Source organism: Nicotiana tomentosiformis, chromosome 4 (genome assembly GCF_000390325.3).
Source record: "Nicotiana tomentosiformis chromosome 4, ASM39032v3, whole genome shotgun sequence".
NCBI classification, from domain to species: Eukaryota; Viridiplantae; Streptophyta; class Magnoliopsida; order Solanales; family Solanaceae; genus Nicotiana; species Nicotiana tomentosiformis.
The window spans coordinates 105,701,558-105,722,778 of NC_090815.1; the positions used below are offsets into that span (position 1 = coordinate 105,701,558).

The 21,221-nt window shown below is 42.8% G+C and overlaps 1 protein-coding gene across 1 annotated transcript; it reads left to right on the forward strand.

Annotated features, from left to right (window-relative positions):
- Positions 1 to 1,798: 1,798 nt before the first annotated feature.
- Positions 1,799 to 19,706, forward strand: LOC104086554 (glucose-6-phosphate isomerase 1, chloroplastic). Its single transcript, XM_070200112.1, has 14 exons — positions 1,799 to 2,491; positions 2,954 to 3,070; positions 3,902 to 4,000; positions 4,104 to 4,187; positions 4,468 to 4,611; positions 5,196 to 5,261; positions 5,487 to 5,555; positions 5,654 to 5,761; positions 17,897 to 17,949; positions 18,107 to 18,245; positions 18,670 to 18,826; positions 19,059 to 19,137; positions 19,265 to 19,331; positions 19,426 to 19,706. The coding sequence occupies exons 1-14, from the start codon at positions 1,964 to 1,966 to the stop codon at positions 19,558 to 19,560; spliced, it is 1,845 nt and encodes a 614-aa protein (XP_070056213.1). The 5' UTR covers positions 1,799 to 1,963; the 3' UTR covers positions 19,561 to 19,706.
- The last annotated feature ends 1,515 nt before the right edge of the window (positions 19,707 to 21,221 follow it).

Below are 21,221 nucleotides of genomic sequence, written 5' to 3' on the forward strand. Positions count from 1 at the left end.
TCCCAGGATAGAACGATTTAACTCACCAGTGTATTGATACCAAAAACTCTGATGAACTGCGAACCACTCAATGGTCGTAAAACACACTGGAAAATAAAATATTGTGCAAAAGAAGAAGAAGAAGAAGCTCAGAAAATTTCGTAAGGAAAGATTCTGGGATTCAAACTCTATTTATAGAGTTGCTGGCATTGTTTCTGAAAAGGTTTGCAACCTTTCAGAAATAGCCATGGCTGTTGGAAAAGGGGTGTTTGAAATATTGCGAGAAAAATGTATTTAAAATAATCCGGGAAAGAAAACGGGCCTGACCGAACCGGGTCGCGGGTCATGGGTTATTCCGGATTGAATTTTTTGTTAATTATTTAATTAATTAATTAAATAATTAAAAGGAATTTTGCCCAAAAAGATTAATCAATCAATCTTTGACCGAAGCCGAAGCCGAGCGACAACGACGACGGCGCGGGGCTTGTCTTTTTCTTAACTCTTTAAGAGCTAGAAGAAGAGCAATTATATATATACTCATCAAAAGCCTTTTCTTCCTGCGATATGAGACAATGTCCCTTTCCCAAGGAAAACTCAAATATTTCATTTTCCCTCCATTTCTCATTCATCCTCTTTAAGCTACACAAGCTTAAAATCCCAACAACAACTACTTCCCCTACACCATCAAGAGTTGTGGTGGAGTGGTAAATAATGTTTCATCCTTAAGTAGAGGTCTCGGGTTTGAACCATGGGTATTGACTCGCCTTTGTTAGGGAGCGTTTTATCCCCCTCTCCCAATGTGGGACTTTCCGGCGCGACTCCAAATTTAATCGAGCCCCAATACAGATACCGGACACCGAGCGGGAAACTACAAAAAAACTAATTCCCCTACAAGCATACACGCTATTATGCCTATTCAAGTTGATATTGACACTAGAAAAACTAAAACACAGCCGAGCTCTAGCTTGCAAAATAGTGACTTAATTAAGATTGCATTAGGCTCAAACTCCAATAATCAACAGAGTCAAAGCTCTTACACTCACTACACAATAAGGTGAAAAGGTATGATATAAAAACAGGTTGATAGAAACCTTATTAAAATTACAGCCTCCAAATTAAAAGAGGCATGATATTTGTGCTAGTGTGAGAACCGAACGAATCAAACAATAGTGAGGAAGAATATCCAAGGAACCCGACCCACATCATTGGACTACCACTACCACAAAATAGGTACAATACCTCCAAAATCAGCCAACGAGTATCAACTTCTTGTTTTACACTACATTTAATACAATCACGTACCCTTTATACAACTCACTAAATACAAAATAAAATATCAACCAACAATGACCATCACAATATACAAAAATAATATCAACCAACAATGACCATCAAATAGCATTCCCTTTATGTGATGCATTTTTATTTTTACCATGTTTAAAATTAAATAGTAATATTTTCCTACATTTAAAATGTATAATTTAATTAAACTTCTTATTATTTTTAATGAAATAATTTCTAACAAGTATTTATATCTTATTTTAGATCATAGATTTTTCAATTGTTTTCTTTAACTTTGTGGCCCGTGTAATTGCATCATATCAATACGGATCGTTTGGTTAGGAAACAAGTTATTTCAAGATTAATTATTTCGAGTTTAGTTATATCGAGATTATTATTCCATCCCGTAAAATAAAAATAATACTATAATTTCAGGTAACTAATTTTGAAATTAGTTATAATGCAAATTTATTTTAATCAAGTGAATTTATCTCAAAATTAATACAATAAGAACCCCTTAACCTTCCAAAAGCCAAATAAACCAAAAGCACCTTTCTTTTCAACTCAGCTCAACAACTCCTTCTATGGATTCTTGATCTCTCTCTCTCTTTCTCTCTCTCTCTCTCTCTCTCTCTCTCTCTCTCTCCTCGTATATATCGCTCAGAATTTTCTAAATTTCTCATAATTGAGTGTGTATGAATTCATGGCTTCGTCTTCACTCTCTAGCATTTACTCCCCTTCTTCTTCATCATCTTTCAAAACTGAAGTGAAATCAATTCACAAAATCACTTCATCCCAATTGGGTTCAATCTCCCTGCCCGGAAAATCAAGATTCCATGTTCACGCGGTAGCGCGTGAGTTGTCCACCGGCAACAACAACGACGTCTTATTGAAGAAGGAGAACATTGGGTTAGAGAAAGACCCAAAGTCCCTATGGAAGAGATATGTAGACTGGCTTTACCAGCACAAGGAGTTGGGCTTGTATTTGGATATCAGTCGGGTCGGGTTTTCCGACGAGTTTCTTGAGGAAATGGAGCCCCGTTTGCAGAAGGCGTTTAAGGACATGGTGAAATTGGAAAAAGGTGCAATTGCAAACCCAGATGAGGGAAGAATGGTGGGTCATTATTGGCTGAGGAGTCCTCATCTTGCTCCTAACTCATTTCTCAAGTTGCAGATTGAGAATACTCTTGAATCTGTTTGTCGGTTTGCTAATGATGTCGTCAGTGGTAAGGTCAGTTCAAAGTCCATTTTTTTTCTCTAAAATTTCAGCTCAAAGTCAACCCTTTTCTTCGACTTTAAATCATCTTGAGGTGTAGTTGATTGGTCTTCATTAATTTGATAGCCTTCTGCTTTGCTTGAATATCTTGATCTCTAAAAATCTTAACTTTATCCAATTTGATGATTTTTTTTTCATCAATCAATTGGTGTTTCGAGTGAATATAGTTAAAATTTTGTATGGTATGAGGAATATGGTTCAGTGATTGTTACTTGAAAATAAGGAACTTAGGATAATAAGCCTATGAGAAAATGTTTAAGAAGTGTAATGTTGGTTCCTAACTTCTAAGTTGTGAAGGCACTTTTTCTGAGTTATTATTCTTTATCCTCCAAAAGCATATTTTTCCACTTCTGGAATTGGTTATTTATCCGTGGCGCTTTAATCAACCTGGTGTGAATTACGACATCTATTTTGCAGATCAAGACTCCTTCTGGTAGCCTATTTACGCAAATTCTTTCTGTTGGAATCGGTGGTTCAGCGCTTGGACCGCAATTTGTGGCTGAGGCATTGGCTCCTGACAACCCTCCTCTGAAGGTAATTGGCAGTTGTGTTCAAAAGACCAGTGATTGTTCTGTTGTGAGATTTATGGGTTAACTGAACTCACTCTTTTAACAGTAAACTGTTAAGGGGTTTTATCAAATTTTCCTCACACTCGAAGCCTGTGAAAATCAATAGAAATAAGTCTTTTCAGTCAGCTTCCTGTCTCGAGTATATTTCTCAACATGTTGCAATTACCCTTTTTTTCTTTTTATAAGGTAAAGCAGAACATGCTGTGAGTTACTATATCATAAAATTGGTAGTACTTCACCATCTAATGTGAACCTTTACTTAAATTAGTTGTGCGTACAACAGTGTAAAATCATCTTGATGAAACATTTTGATCTCGCCAAGCTAGTGTTTTCTCTTTTATATGGTCCAGAAGTTTACTGCATAACATCAAAGCCAATGTAAGTGCCTTGGCTTTATATTATCCTCTATTTCTTTCATATCTATTGATCGTCATGGTATTGCTTCTCTGGCATGTCAAGCAATAATGAATTTTTTCACACGCAAAAAAAGAAGTAATAGTGAATATGTCCATGGAACAGTTTTCCTCTCATTAACGTCAAATGATGCAAAATAACCTGTGTAGAAAAATTAATGAGAAGGACTTGAAATATAGATGGTCTTCTACATTGTTTATAATAAATCTACGCGGTGACTTTCCTTATTGTACACATGCATTGAACTCTTCCTTGCCTTTTTGTCCGTTCTCCCACGTTGTAAATGATTCTCTCGCTGCTAGATCCATTTTGTTCACTGAAGAATTTTTATTGTTGTAGATTCCTTTTTTCCCTTATACCATTCTGTATCTTCTCTTGGCAGATAAGATTCATCGACAACACAGATCCAGCAGGCATTGATCATCAAATTGCACAACTTGGGCCTGAGCTGGCTTCAACACTTGTTATTGTCATTTCAAAGGTGGTTATGCATGTACTTTCTGCTTTTTTGTTGTTTTTTAGCATAGATAGAGACCTTTCTGATAGACTGATACACTATTTGTGAATCTCTTTATATTACTTAGAGTGGAGGCACGCCAGAAACCCGAAATGGCTTGTTAGAAGTTCAGAAGGCCTTTCGTGAAGCTGGCTTGGAATTTGCAAAACAGGTTTTGACCTCAGGTTCTTTTTGCTGCTTTCATAATTTTCTCCATAGTGTGGAGTTGCTTTCTGATGAATGCCGTATCTAGTTAAGCAAATAAAAGTTCTCCGGAAGAAATTAAGAGAACATAATGACTGGTTTGCCTCTGTTTAATCTGCATTTGCTTGTTGGTCTGTTATCCTCTAGTTCTGTCCTTTTGTTCACTCTCTATTTTAGTTTTGATTGCAGTTGTACATAGCATTATTCTTTAATAATTATCATTGTTGCTTACTGCCACTCATGTGCAGGGTGTTGCCATTACACAAGAGAACTCTTTACTCGACAACACCGCTAGAATTGAGGGTTGGTTAGCCAGATTCCCTATGTTTGATTGGGTGGGTGGAAGAACCTCTGAATTGTCTGCAGTTGGTTTACTTCCGGCTGCACTTCAGGTTTGTCACCTAAAGTCAAATTTCTACTCCCACTCTTTGTTTAAACATCTCACTTTTAACCAATTTAAACGTTCCAAACTTCTCGACACAATTTTAGAAGGAAGAATATTTCATGTACCTTTCCAGAAATTCAATTTAAATGTGTAATTGAAATGTGAAGATTGGTCTGATCTTGTCTTTATCAAATTAATTTATGTATAACCTCCAGAACTTGCTTACACTTTTGATTTACCAAGCATGTATTATATAGGTAAGCTGCCCCGACCTTGGAGCAACAGTAAAGTTGTGTCCGTGTAACCTATAGGTCACGTGTTCAAGCCGTGGAAGTAGCCACTAATGCTTACATTAGGGTAGGTTGTCTACATCACACCCCTTGGGGTGCGGCCTTTCCCCGGACCCTGCGTGAACGCGGGATGCCTTGTGCACCGGGCTAAAGAAGAAAGTATTATATAGGCAGGACTTAACTCATTGTAATCCAAGGCCAGCAGGACTATGTCGCATAGGATGAGATACAGGGAATTTGTTTCATCTTTGCTTAGAGCATTTCTATCACATTATGCCTTCATATTCTTTTTTCACTCCAGGGAATTAATATTAGAGAGATGCTTACTGGCGCTGCATTGATGGACGAAGCAAACAGGACAACTGTGGTATGACCATATGGCCTTTTTCATGTTCTTTTGGCAAATAAAAGTATGACTCTTTAGAGTTTGAATTTTTTAGAATAACTAGAAACTTTTCCAAGAACATTGCATTGAACAAATTTCTTTGTGGAATTGTTTGGGCTATACTTTTCTCGTTTGCCTTATGGAGTCAGTCTGTGAGACTGAGAGGTGCTAGAAAAAATTGATGATTAACAAATTATTTGTCATCAGGTTCGGGAAAACCCAGCAGCTCTGCTTGCTTTGTGTTGGTACTGGGCCACTGATGGAGTTGGATCGAAGGTCTGAATCACCTTCAAATTTGTGTTTCTGATGACGGAGGAGCATATAGTTGTATATTTGACTATGATGGTGGATATGCTGTTTCTTATGTGTTGCAGGATATGGTTGTCCTCCCGTACAAGGACAGTTTATTACTATTCAGTAGGTATTTACAGCAGCTTGTCATGGAGTCTCTTGGAAAAGAGTTTGACCTGGACGGAAACCGGGTATTTCCCCATATTTCTCATGCTTTTCATTTTCGTAGTTGAAAACCATACTTAATAGATGCATTTCCACTTATGTTTTTTTGCTAACTGATAACTAATATTAACTTTAATTGATACTGTTAATTTACAGCATGTATATAGTGTAGTATTGTCCCACATTGGTAGAGGAGTAGTATGTCCTTATATAGTATAGCTATAAATAAGGACCTCTTGTGTAGTATTATTCATTCATTCAATATATCAATAACATATTTTCTCCCGTGCCTTCTCACATGGTATCAGAGCAATTGTGAGAGACTTATCGCTGTGCATAAATTCCAGCGATTCCGGGAAAGAGAAATCAGTATTTTTTAAGGTTGTTTTCTATCTGCTTCATTTCTGTCAGTGTTGTGCAAAATCCAACACTACCACAAGAGTCGTCACTGTCCGGCGACCAAACCCCAGTGAACAACTCCGGCAGAAGCAGCCTCACGCGCCTCCACGCGCCACCAGAAGCTCACGCGCGTGAGCTGTCATGGGCGGCTTTCCAGCCATGCCCCATGATCCCTTGGACGCGCCCCGTGGCGTCCTGGCCAGCCTCCCAACGCCCGTCGCCACGGTCGGCCCCGTGGTCTCGGCAGCTCCAAGTGACAAGCGCGCTTGTGCCTCTGTCGCCCCACCGATAGCCATCGCCAGCGCCCAGCCACAGGCAAAAGCCAACAGCGCCGCGCGCGCAGACCCTGATGCTAAAGACAAAGTTGCTGCCAACGGACTTGCTGCTGCTTTGTAGAAGACTAAGTCCTTTTCATTGTAAATATAGAGTAGTTTTGCTGTATTTTCTTTAAGTGTGATTTTCCAGCTTTCATAGGTCTAGTCATGTAACTTTGGTTTATTTTTTTAAGCATTATTAAGGGGGACCAAGCAATCAAAACTTTCAAGCAAGCAAACAATTCTCTGTACTGGTGTCTCTCCCCCCCGACACCGTCTTGTTTTCTGTAATAGCTTTCATTCAATGCAATCAAGCTTTCTTTCATTCTCAATTCTCTTTTCTGCTCTCTTTCAATTGCTCATGACATTGGTTTTCCCGTACGGCACTGACAATCTAGTCTAGCATACGGAGGGGACCTCAGTTGGCGGACAGCAACCGTACTGACATCGGTTGCCTAGCCTTACGTCGCCCTTCCAAGGAACTTCAGGAAGGCGCCGCGTAACAGTTGGTATCAACGCCTAGGCTCGACATCGGATGAGGGATCACATTGCAATTACCACCATTTCTGACCATGGTGAATTATGGGGATCGCATCGCGACCCTTGAGGGAACGGTTGACGCATTACGGCCCATCGTGGAAATGGTGCCCGATCTAAAGACCAGCCTAGTGCAAAGGTTGGACGACCTGGACCGCAGACTCATCCAGGCCGAAGTTGACATAGAAAACATCAGCCGCGACTCTGAAGGAGACCGACAAACAGCAGCCACAGAGGCAACTGAAATTTTTGGTAAATTTGAGGTCCTCCAGCAGGAGCGTGCCGAGGATTTAGCCAACAGGGAACAAGAGGCAGACAGGGTGACTGCCATGCAACAAACCATAGACAACTTGACAGGCCAGCTCAATGTTGTCAATGCTGCTTTACAAGGCCTACTTCGAGGAGGTGGAAACCAATTTGGGGGTGGTGTGAACCTCGCCCCCATGGCACAAAAGCTGAAAATTCCTGAGCCAAAGCCATACAGTGGAGCTCGGAATGCCAAAGAAGTGGAAAATTTCATTTTCGACATCGAGCAATACTTCGATGCCGTGGGAAGCCTGGAAGAAGCTAAGAAGGTAGCAACTGCTGCCATGTATCTTCAGGGTGATGCCAAACTCTGGTGGCGGGTGAAGTACGAAGCCATCAAGGCAGGTGAAGATGCCCTCGACACATGGGCGGAACTGAAGGCAGCCATACGCCTACAGTTCTTCCCCGAAAATGTTGAGTACAATGCCAGGAGAAAGTTGCGGGAGCTCCGCCAGACCAAATCAGTGCGAGATTACGTGCGGGAATTCTCCGCGCTCATGCTGAACATCCGTGACATGGGGGACAAAGACAAACTCTTCACCTTCCTGGAAGGGTTGAAACCTTATGCCCGGATGGAGTTGCAGAGACAAAGGGTAGACACGTTGCCTAAGGCAATCCAAGCAGCAGAGTGCCTTGGGGATTACCAAGTGGAAGCCCGGAAGGATAGGCCTCAACAGCCTGTCCGAGGAGGATACAAAGGGGGCCAACCAAACACTAGTGGCCCTAGCAGAAGTGGAGGAGACCGGAGTGCACCCAAATCCAAGACTCCCTCTTCCGGCAGTACTAGTGCTGCATCTAACAACAATGATCGGGGGAGGAAGCCCCCCTCAGGATGTCGCCATTGCGGCGGACCACATTGGAATAATGAATGTCCACATGCACAGATGAATGCCCATCAAGCTTTTGAGGATGGGACGGATGACGACGCCGATGATGCGGACCAGACCGAGCCAGTAGGTGCATTCAATGCAATTGTTGGCTCCATTTTTGAGCCCTTAGCGGGAACCAGTGCCGGTATCCGCAAGAAGAAGGACCCCTGTCCAATTGCCAGGAAAGGAAATAAGAAGGCGAATTTGAGGACTCCTCATCAAGAGAGGACCCTAATGTTCGTTGACATGAAGGTAAATGGCAAGCCCATTCGGGCAATGATAGACACGGGTGCCACCCACAACTACTTAGCCTCGACTCAGGTGGAGCGTCTTGGACTAGTTGTAGGAAAGGGCAAAGGTCGTGTGAAGGCTATCAACTCACCACCTCAACCAGTGGGTGGAATAGCCAAAGAAGTACCAGTGAAGCTTGGCCCTTATGAAGGAAAGTTCAACCTGCGCGTAGTGATCATAGATGACTTTGAGTTAATCGTGGGGTTGGAATTCCTGAGACAGACCAATACCATGCCCGCACCGTATGCAGACATGCTACTGATGATGGGGGCAAATGGGGCCAAGCCCTGCATTATTCCGTGCATTCCCATGAAGATGGCAGCCGAGAACATCTCGGCCTTGCAGTTGAAGAAGGGGTAAAAAGACATGAACCCACATTCCTGGCTACCCTCTGCATGGAAGATATAGAACGCTCCTCGGGTCCCATTCCTGCACCCGTGAAGGAGTTACTTCTGGAATTTGAAGACATCATGCCACAAGACATGCCAAAGCATCTTCCGCCTAGGCGAACTGTGGACCATGAGATTGAGTTGGTGCCGGGTGCGAAGCCACCTGCCCGGGCGCCATACAGAATGTCACAACCCGAACTCGCCGAGCTTCGGAGACAATTGACGGAAATGCTAGACACAGGGATCATTGTGCCCTCTAAGTCCCCATACGGGTCCCCTGTGCTATTCCAAAAGAAACATGATGGTAGTTTGCGACTCTGCGTGGATTACCGGGCTCTAAACAAAATCACCGTGAAAAACAAGTACCCTATTCCGCTAATGGCAGACTTGTTTGATAGACTGGGTGGTGCGACGGTATTCACCAAAATAGACCTGAGGACAGGTTATTGGCAAGTTCGGATTGCCGATGGTGATGAGCACAAGACGACCTGTGTGACAAGATATGGGTCGTACGACTTCCTGGTTATGCCCTTTGGCTTGACTAACGCGCCAGCCACATTTTGCACCTTGATGAACCAAGTCTTCCGAGAATACATTGATGAATTCGTCGTGGTTTATTTGGATGACATTGTGGTATATAGCCAGACACTAGAAGAACACCTGGAGCATTTGCGGAAGGTCCTAGCCCGATTGCGGGAGCACGAATTATATGCGAAGCTATCCAAGTGCTCCTTTGCTCAGAAACAAATTGACTTCCTCGGACATGTCATCGAGGAAGGGAGGATCAAGATGGACCAGCAGAAGATTCAGGCCATTACAGAATGGCCGCCTCCTAAGGATATACATGCCTTGAGGTCGTTCCTTGGCCTATGCAACTTCTATCGGCGGTTTGTGAAAAGTTACTCCCTCATTGCAGTGCCGCTGACAGAACTTCTCAAGAAGGCCACCCCGTGGGATTGGGGCCCCAAGCGGGCAGAGGCCTTCGACGCATTGAAGATGGCTATGTCTAGTAGCCCAGTCTTGGCCCTCCCTGACTTGGCCAAGCCATTCGAAGTGCAAACGGATACCTCCGACTATGCACTTGGTGGAGTATTGCTACAAGAAGGGCATCCCGTAGCGTACGAGAGCCGGAAACTGAAGGATGCAGAGCGGCGCTATGCCGCCCATGAGAAAGAATTATTGGCTGTCGTTCATTGCTTACGCCTTTGGAGGCATTATCTACTGGGAGCCCCATTCGTGGTCAAGACAGACAACACAGCCGTTAGCCATTTCATGACCCAGCCAAAGCTGAATGGACGACAGGCTAGGTGGCAGGAACTCCTAGCGGAATTTCACTTCAACCTGGAGTACCGAAGTGGAAAGACCAATCATGTTGCTGATGCACTCAGTCGGAGAGCTGATCTAGCATCGATGTGTGTACTCGCCGCCCTAAAGGGAAGCGAAGTAACCACCACCATAAAAGACCAGATACAGGATCTACTCATCAAGGATCCTGCTGCACAGTATTTGGTTGATTTGGTAGGACAGGGCAAGACTCGCCAGTTCTACACCGAAGATGGGTTCCTGAAGGTGAAAGGGAACCGACTTTATGTTCCTAAAGGAGGAGATCTGCGACGGACTCTTCTTGCAGAATGCCACGATACTTTGTGGGCCGGTCATCCCGGCGAGGAACGCACCATGGCATTACTTCGCCGTGCATATTATTGGCCTCAAATGGTCGATGACGTCGCTCAGTATGTGAAGACTTGTCTAGTATGCCAGAAAGATAAGTCAGACCGCTTGACGCAGGCAGGGCTCTTGGAACCACTAGCTGTACCAAAAAGACCTTGGGAAAGCGTTTCCCTGGACTTCATCACCGGATTGCCCAAGGTCGGAGATCTCACAACTATCTTGGTTGTGGTGGATCGGTTTTCCAAGTATGCTACCTTTATAGCAGCCCCACAATATATATCAGCAGAAGATACAGCTCGACTATTCTTCTCTCATGTCGTCAAGTATTGGGGCTTACCTAAAGACATTGTTAGTGATCGCGACTCACGCTTCACTAGCAATTTTTGGACCCAACTCTTTAAGTGCCTCGGGTCAAAATTGAGTCATAGCTCAAGTTTTCATCCGCAATCTGATGGCCAGACGGAGCGATTCAATGGCATGCTAGAGGAATATCTCCGGCACTTTGTGACCGGATCGCAGAAGAATTGGGTGAAGCTTCTGGATGCTGCTCAACTGTGTTTCAATTCACAAAAGAGCTCAAGTACCAACAAAAGCGCTTTTGAAATTGTTACCGGACAGCAACCGCTACTCCCACACACAGTGAACGCACCAAACATGTCAAAATCTCCTCGGGCTGCTAGCTTCTCAAAAGAATGGAAGCAAAATTTGGAGATAGTGCGGAGCTATCTTGTCAAAGCCCAAAAGCGGATGAAGAGGCATGCTGATCAGAATCGTCGCTTTGTGGAATACCAGGTGGGAGACAAAGTGATGGTCAAAATCCCAAAGCGGTACTTGTTTGCAGGGGTCCATGACCCTCGCCTATTGCAAAAATATATTGGACCCTTGTCCATTGAAAGGCGCATTGGGAAAGTTGCATACCGGGTGGATACCCCAGCTTGGTGGAAAATCCATCCTGTTTTCCATGTCAGTCTCCTGAAACCTTTTCGGGAAGATATGGAGGATCCTTCACGAAGCCAACTCACAATACCAAGTATTCGAGGCCCCAATTCAACCGGGAAAAGGCGTGCTGAAGCTATTCTTGATGATCGAGTGATTCACGCCTCAAGAAAAGATCACCAGGAGTTCTTGGTGAAATGGCAGGGATGTGATGTAGAGGAGAATACTTGGGAGAGGGGAACAAACCTCAAAGCCTACAAGAGCCTGATTGATGATTACCTTGCAAGGAAGGCGCCGAGGACGTCGCCAACTCAGGTGGGGGAGAATGTCATGGGCGGCTTTCCAGCCATGCCCCATGATCCCTTGGACGCGCCCCGTGGCGTCCTGGCCAGCCTCCCAACGCCCGTCGCCACGGTCGGCCCCGTGGTCTCGGCAGCTCCAAGTGACAAGCGCGCATGTGCCTCTGTCGCCCCACCGATAGCCATCGCCAGCGCCCAGCCACAGGCAAAAGCCAACAGCGCCGCGCGCGCAGACAATGCCGCGCGCGCAGACCCTGATGCTAAAGACAAAGTTGCTGCCAACGGACTTGCTGCTGCTTTGTAGAAGACTAAGTCCTTTTCATTGTAAATATAGAGTAGTTTTGCTGTATTTTCTTTAAGTGTGATTTTCCAGCTTTCATAGGTCTAGTCATGTAACTTTGGTTTATTTTTTTTAAGCATTATTAAGGGGGACCAAGCAATCAAAACTTTCAAGCAAGCAAACAATTCTCTGTATTGGTGTCTCTCCCCCCCGACACCGTTTTGTTTTCTATAATAGCTTTCATTCAATGCAATCAAGCTTTCTTTCATTCTCAATTCTCTTTTCTGCTCTCTTTCAATTGCTCATGACATTGGTTTTCCCGTACGGCACTGACAATCTAGTCTAGCGTACGGAGGGGACCTCAGTTGGCGGACAACAACCGTACTGACATCGGTTGCCTAGCCTTACGTTGCCCTTCCAAGGAACTTCAGGAAGGCGCCGCGTAACAGAGCTCACGCGCTGGCGCGTACGACCACTTCCGGCCATTTTTTGAAAATCTTCCTTCAGAACAGTTGGGTCGCCTAGTAATTCCGATCCTACCCCTACTGTTTTCATTTTATTCCGACAACTTTGAGTTTTTTCCGGTAGCTACAGTACTATTCCGGCAGCTACAGTAGATTCCGGCAGCTACAGTATTTCAGTATTCTGATTCTGTGTTTCCGTACACTGTTTTAGTGGATTACAGTTGATTCTTTCTCCTATTTGGTAATAATTTGCAACAATGTCTTTGGGATTTGATGCTTTTGGGTCTAGAAACATGAGTTCTGGAAACTCTAGTGCTATTATTACCTCGGAACCTTTAATGGGAGGTTCAAACTACTTAGCTTGGGCTTCATCTGTCGAGTTATGGTGTCGAGGTCAAGGTGTTCAAGATCATCTAATCAAACAGTCTAGCGATGGAGATGAAAAGGCAATAGCACTTTGGGCAAAAATCGATGCTCAGTTATGTAGCATCTTGTGGCGATCTATTGATTCCAAGTTGATGCCCTTGTTTCGTCCATTCCAGACATGTTATTTGGTTTGGGCAAAGGCACGCACCTTATACACTAATGACATATCTCGCTTCTATGATGTGATATCACGGATGACAAACTTAAAGAAGCAGGAATTGGATATGTCTACTTACTTGGGTCAAGTACAAGCAGTCATGGAGGAATTTGAGAAGTTGATGCCAGTTTCGGCTAGTGTGGAAAAACAACAAGAGCAGCGACAGAAGATGTTTCTCGTTCTTACCCTCGATGGACTTCCTAATGATCTTGATTCAGTACGCGACCAGATTTTGGCTAGTCCGTCTGTCTCGACAGTTGATGAATTATTCTCTCGATTACTCCGCCTTGCTGCAGCACCAAGTCCACCAGTGAGCTCATCACAGATACTTGATTCCTCTGTTCTTGCATCCCAGACAATGGATGTTCGGGCATCTCAAATTATGGAGCATAGACGAGGAGGTCGTTTTGGAAGATCTAGACCCAAGTGTTCTTATTGTCACAAACTTGGACACATTCGTGAAATGTGTTATTCCTTACATGGTCGTCCACCCAAAAATGCTTACATTGCTCAGACCGAGACTCCAGGTAACCAAGGATTTTCTTTATCTAAAGAAGAATATAATGAGCTCCTTCAGTATCGAGCAAGTAAGCAGACATCTCCACAAGTAGCCTCAGTTGCTCAGACTGATACTTCTAGTAATTCTTTTGCTTGTGTTTCCCAGTTTAGTACTCTTGGCCCATGGGTCATGGACTCCGGCGCTTCTGATCACATCTCTGGTAATATATCACTTTTGTCAAATATTGTATATTCACAGTCTCTTCCCACTGTTACTTTAGCCAATGGATGTCAAACTAAGGCAAGAGGAGTTGGACAAGCTAATCCCTTGTCTTCTATCACCCTAGATTCCGTTCTTTATGTCCCTAGCTGTCCTTTTAGTCTTGCATCTGTTAGTCGTTTGACTCGTGCCCTCCATTGTGGTATATACTTTATTGACGATTCTTTTATTATGCAGGACCGCAATACGGGACAGACAATTGGTACAGGACGTGAATCAGAAGGCCTTTACTACCTTAACTCACTCAGTCCTTCCACAACATGTCTAGTTACAGATCCTCCAGATCTAATCCACAGACGTTTAGGACATCCGAGTTTATCCAAACTTCAGAAGATGGTGCCTAGTTTATCTAGTTTGTCTACATTAGATTGTGAGTCGTGTCAACTTGGGAAACATACCCGAGCCTCCTTTTCGCGTAGTGTTGAGAGTCATGCAGAGTCTGTCTTCTCCTTAGTTCATTCTGATATATGGGGTCCTAGTAGAGTCAGTTCATCCTTGGGATTTCGTTACTTTGTCAGTTTCATTGATGATTATTCAAGATGTACTTGACTTTTCTTAATGAAAGATCATTCTGAGTTATTTTCTATATTCCAGAGTTTCTGTGCTGAAATCAAAAACCAATTTGGTGTTTCTATTCGCATTTTTCGCAGTGATAATGCCTTAGAATATTTATCTTCTCAATTTCAGCAATTTATGACTTCTCAGGGAATTATTCATCAGACATCTTGTCCTTATACCCCTCAGCAAAATGGGGTTGCTGAGAGAAAGAATAGGCACCTTATTGAGACTGCTCGCACACTTCTAATTGAATCTCGTGTTCCGTTGCGTTTTTGGGGCGATGCAGTTCTCACAGCTTGTTATTTGATTAATCGGATGCCTTCATCTCCCATCAAGAATCAGATTCCGCATTCAGTATTGTTTCCCCAGTCACCCTTATACTCTCTTCCACCTCGTGTTTTTGGGAGCACGTGTTTTGTTCATAACTTAGCCCCTGGGAAAGATAAGTTAGCTCCCCGTGCTCTCAAGTGTGTCTTCCTTGGTTATTCTCGTGTTCAGAAGGGATATCGTTGTTATTCTCCAGATCTTCGTAGGTACCTTATGTCAGCTGACGTCACATTTTTTGAGTCTAAACCTTTCTTTACCTCTGCTGACCACCATGATATATCTGAGGTCTTACCTATATCGACCTTTGAGGAGTTTACTATAGCTCCTCCTCCACTTTCGACCACAGAGTTTTCATCCATACCAACCGTTGAGGAGTCTAGTGTTGTTCCCCCTAGTTCCCCGGCCACACTTGACTTATCATCGTCGTTTGCGTCCTCCATCAGGCCCAACTGGTTCTCGTCCTGCACCTGACCCTGCTCCTGCTGCGGACCCTGCTCCTAGTACACCGATTGCACTTCGGAAAGGTATAAGGACCACACTTAACCCTAATCCTCATTATGTCGGTTTGAGCTATCATCGTCTGTCATCTCCCCATTATGCTTTTATATTTCTTTGTCCTCAGTTTCCATCCCTAAGTCTACAGGTGAAGCGTTGCCTCATCCAGGATGGCGCCAGGCTATGAGTGACGAGATGTCTGCTTTACATACAAGTGGTACTTGGGAGCTTGTTCCTCTTCCCTCAGGTAAATCTACTGTTGGTTGTCGTTGGGTTTATGCAGTCAAAGTTGGTCCCGATGGACAGATTGATCGACTTAAGGCCCGTCTTGTTGCCAAAGGATATACTCAGATATTTGGGCTCGATTACAGTGATACCTTCTCTCCCGTGGCTAAAATGGCTTCAGTCTGCCTTTTTCTATCCATGGCTGCGGTTCGTCATTGGCCCCTCTATCAGCTGGACATTAAAAATGCCTTTCTTCACGGTGATTTTGAGGATGAGGTTTATATGGAGCAACCACCTGGTTTTGTTGCTCAAGGGGAGTCTCGTGGCCTTGTATGTCGCTTGCGTCGGTCACTTTATGGTCTAAAGCAGTCTCCTCGAGCCTGGTTTGGTAAGTTCAGCACGGTTATCCAAGAGTTTGGCATGATTCGTAGTGAAGCTGATCACTCTGTGTTTTATCGGCACTCTGCTTCAAGTCTCTGTATTTATCTGGTAGTCTATGTTAATGATATTGTTATTACTGGCAATGATCAGGATGGTATTACCAACCTGAAACAGCATCTCTTCCAGCACTTCCAAACTAAGGATCTAGGCAGATTGAAGTACTTTCTGGGTATTGAGGTTGCCCAGTCTAGCTCAGGTATTGTTATTTCTCAAAGAAAATATGCTTTAGACATTCTTGAGGAGACGAGGATGATAGGTTGCAGACCTGTTGACACTCCGATGGATCCGAATTCTAAACTTATGCCAGGACAGGGGGAGCCGCTTAGCGATCCTGCAAGCTATAGGCGGCTGGTTGGAAACTTAAATTACCTCACAGTGACTAGACCCGACATTTCCTATCCTGTGAGTGTGGTAAGTCAGTTTATGAATTCTCCCTGTGATAGTCATTGGAATGCAGTTGTCCGCATTATTCGATATATAAAATCGGCTCCAGGCAAAGGGTTACTCTTTGAGGATCGAGGTCATGAGCACATCATTGGATACTCAGATGCTGATTGGGCAGGATCACCTTCTGATAGACGTTCTACGTCTGGATATTGTGTTTTAGTAGGAGGAAATTTGGTGTCCTGGAAGAGCAAGAAACAGAATGTAGTTGCTCGGTCTAGTGCAGAAGCAGAATATCGAGCAATGGCTATGGCAACATGTGAGCTAGTCTGGACCAAACAATTGCTCAAGGAGTTGAAATTTGGTGAAATCAGTCGGATGGAACTTGTGTGCGATAATCAAGCTGCCCTTCATATTGCATCAAATCCGGTGTTCCATAAGAGAACTAAACACATTGAGATTGATTGTCACTTCGTCAGAGAAAAGAAACTTTCAGGAGAGATTGCTACAAAGTTTGTGAGGTCAAATGATCAACTTGCAGATATCTTCACCAAGTCTCTCACTGGTCCTCGTATTAGTTATATATGTAACAAGCTCGGTACATATGATTTGTATGCACCGGCTTGAGGGGGAGTGTTAATTTACAGCATGTATATAGTGTAGTATTGTCCCACATTGGTAGAGGAGTAGTATGTCCTTGTATAGTATAGCTATAAATAAGGGCCTCTTGTGTAGTATTATTCATTCATTCAATATATCAATAACATATTTTCTCCCGTGCCTTCTCACAGATACATGACCATGGTCTTGCATATCATCTTTCTTTTCCTCCTTATCATTAGAGAGGTTTTTGGTCTGGTAGTTGAGGAATTCTGCTGTTATTGCTGGCATTAACTTAGTATGTTCATGTCCTTATCCACTCCCTTTTTATTTTATTCCAACTGAGTTTATCTAGGTAAATGGCAGTAATTTATGGTAACGAGTACGTGTGAGGTTTTTTTTCAATTGCAGCTGCCTGTGGCTAAAACTTATCCGTCAATAGCCTATAACTGAACCAAGTTTGAATCCTCTCTCCTAAAAAACGTGATGTCCCAGTATTTATCTGAACTACTGTTGCTTCATGTGCTATCACTGTAAAAGTCTTCTATAATTGTCAGAAAAGCCTTCCTTCCACTTTGGCCACAGAGTTTCTGTTCACTCTCACCGCATCAAATAAAGCTCTAGCTGAAATGCCTCAGTAGTACATTGCCGCATCCGTTTCTCTGGAAGTTTCTTCTGCATTCCTATCAGTCCCTTTCGCTTACTCATCTAACCATACATGCACCAATTCAATGTAAAAGGAACCATTTAAATTACTCTTCTTGTCCTCTGTTGTAGATTTTACTCTTAATAAAAACAATTTGCGCTGCTGGAAATGTAATGCCATTTTGCTCTGTTTAAATCCTTTAATATCTTTTCTGTACCTGCCTTGTCCTTTGTTTACTTATCTAGCTGTTAAAGGAAGTTCAGTTATGAATAAAATCTCCCTTCATTCGCTAATCTAGGCTGTTGATCGAACTTCAGTTGTGAATAAGATTCCTGGCGTTTATGTTTATCCATTTTTTGCCATTCACAGGTGAATCAAGGGATCAGCGTTTATGGAAACAAAGGGAGTACAGATCAGCATGCGTAAGTTGAGAATGTGTTTTCACTTATTACAAGAGGAAAACGTAAAAAAGAAAATGAAAAAAAAGCTGATGTTCTTTTTTCTGAAGTTTGTTAAAGTATTTGCAAACCTGTCATCGTTTCACACTTACAAAATTTATCCTCTTTTTCTTGTGTCCAGCTATATTCAACAACTCCGAGAAGGCGTGCACAATTTCTTTGCAACATTTATTGAAGTATTGCGTGATAGGCCCCCTGGTCATGATTGGGAGCTTGAACCTGGTGTTACCTGTGGTGACTACCTCTTTGGAATGTTACAGGTTTGTCCTTCTTATTTTTTAGTTAAGTGGAAAGATCGGAAGGGGGAGGGGGAGGTCTAGTGCAAGAAAGGCAAGATGTTTACAAAAGGCTTCATGTAATGAGAGGTCGTACATGGGTATCACTTTATAAAATTGCTTGATATTGCCAATTACTGACCTACTTGCTTGTGGTATTGATAAACAGAAGGTAAGTGTACTGATAATTGAGATGACACTCATTCTTTTAGCATTTTCCCTGTTTAGAAAAGGAATACGTTGCTGGTTAATTTGTAAAAAGTTTGACCTAGGATCTTTTTGTAACAGAATCACACCTTTTGTGAACTGTGTGAAAGACTTTTTCCTTCCGCACTCCACAGTTAACGATTTTTCCTACTTTTCTGTTTTCTTTTTCTCCTTATTCAAAAGGTTGATCCATGTTTTGCAGGGAACAAGGTCGGCTCTCTATGCGAACGATAGAGAGTCCATCACAGTCACTGTGCAGGAGGTGACACCTAGATCTGTTGGAGCTCTAGTAGCACTCTACGAGCGAGCTGTTGGGATTTATGCCTCACTTGTCAACATTAACGCTTATCATCAACCTGGTATTTCCTTTATCCTTTTGTTTTTTACGTGGACTTCAATAGGAGCTGCATTATTGATGCTTGTTTATGTATACCATCTCTAATTGAAACCACGTGTCTTTATCTACCTGTATCATGGTTGAATAGTAATTAGATAAGTTCTACAGACAAGGAATATCATATTGGCTTATTCAATTGAAGTTAATATATGTCGTGTTCATTTGAGACCAACTAACATCTAATATGTTGTCAGGTGTGGAAGCTGGCAAAAAAGCCGCTGGAGAAGTTCTTGCGCTTCAAAAGCGTGTCCTTTCTGTACTCAATGAGGCCAGGTATGTTGATGAGATCTTAGTTCTTTATGCTCTTTCTTGGGTTGGAAAATACTGATGCGAGTTCTGTTCTTTCAAATTCTCTCTTTGGTGAGATGGCGGCTATTAACAATGCTATTTCTTTCTCCAGCTGTAAAGAGCCTGTTGAACCACTTACGCTGGAAGAAATAGCTGATCGTTGCCATTGTGAAGAAGATGTATGTTCCCTCTCTTTATGTCTTTCTTCAATTTTTCTTTATTTACACATGCAACATGATGCAAGTTGCTGACTGCCCTTTGCAAATTTGGCAGATCGAAATGATATATAAGATTATTGCACACATGGCTGCTAATGACAGAGCTCTTATTGCCGAAGGTAGTTGTGGTTCTCCTCGGAGTGTAAAAGTTTATCTGGGCGAGTGTAATGTTGACGAGTTATATGCCTAGATTTTGCTAAACATTTGTATGTTTCTGCATACATCTGACAAATACATCTGTGCCCAAGACTGGGTCTGGCCTTGTGGTAGCTGATTATTGGGGATTCCTAACTGCTGCTGTTAAGAAATAAAAATCCAATTTTTTTTCCCTTTAAAGCATCACCTTCTCATCCATTAGCTGTATCGGAGCATATTAGCATCCCCATGATCAAATAAATATCAGTGAGCTAAGTTTGTTGGTGTAGCTCCTATTTATAATTTGCTCTGCTCACCCTCTTTTTTCTTATTGATTAGACGTTTAATACCACCAATTTGGATGGTATGGTGCGAAACTTGACATTCCATTGATACAATTGTTATCTTTGTCATTCTTGTCGCGAACCGTTTCAATGTACCATAAGTTCCATATGACCATCGGAAGTGAGAGGTGGAAGAAGAATTCCCATTGTGGGGGAAGGGGAAAAGAAATTTTTTGCTCCACGATTTCCTTTGCTGATTCATGATTGTTTTAACTTGTTTTTACAAAGAATAGTTTGGTGGAATCTTCATAGAGATATCTTGGCTAGTGGTCCAGTTCTTGTTTTGTTTGCAGTTGTTTTCCCTACTGTGGTATGAGGGACCAGTGAATTGGTGTCTATTCCAGCATGTTTGATTTGAACTTATTGGATGTACCTCCTAGAGAAAGGGACCGTATACTGCTCAATATCTGCCTCGGATCACCAAATATTTGTTAGAAAAAGACCCACAAACTCAAATCAAACTAGTAAGTACGTTTCTTGGTCAGCTTCACAATATCACATTGTTTGTGGTGTAAAGGGAATGACAGATATCTTGGTGTTTAAGCCATCTTCCTTCTATAGTGCTGTGAAATATACTCAACTAAGGAAATTATTGGAACCACAGTAGTACAACAACAACCCGTATAATCTCACTAGTGGAGTCTCGGAGGGTAATGTGTACGCAGACCTTACCCTTACCCTGGGGTAGAGAGGCTGTTTCCGATAGACTCTCGGTTCCATCCCTCCAAGAACTCTCCACCTTGCTCTTGGGGTGACTCGAACTCACAACCTCTTGGTTTGAAGTAAAGGGTGCTTGTCACTGGAACCACAGTAGTACAGTTACAAGAAAGTTTAGTCAGTATCCGAGAAAATTACAGTTCTACACGTAACTGATACTGTGATGTAATATGGTACTTCCATCGACAAGTAAAACTGATAATGACTGAATCTGTTTTTTCATACTGATACTCGCCTTACTACCATGTTACATCACAATATCAAAAACTTGTAGAATTTTAATTTTCTGGTTTCAGCTCTCATTGCCTCTCACTCAACCCACGAGAGGGAGGTCATTCAGCTCCCGCTGGCTCCAGTACTGACATTGCACAAGTGCACGAACTTTGTAGTGGCTCGATTAATTTGGATTTATAACGTAATTGCCTGCTAAAAGGGGCAGTGCACCCCTTTCCAGAAGACTTCGAACTTGAGACTTTTGGTTAAGAGGTGATAGACATCCTACTATTTCCTAGGTGGTGATGCTACTGGATTAACTTGTCCATTTCTCCATAATAATATCTCCCCAACCCCCAAACTTGCAGATAATCAAATTTAAACAATTTGGCTTCTACGCCAAAATGACATACAATCTAGTGAATTGATTCTGTTTTCTGTG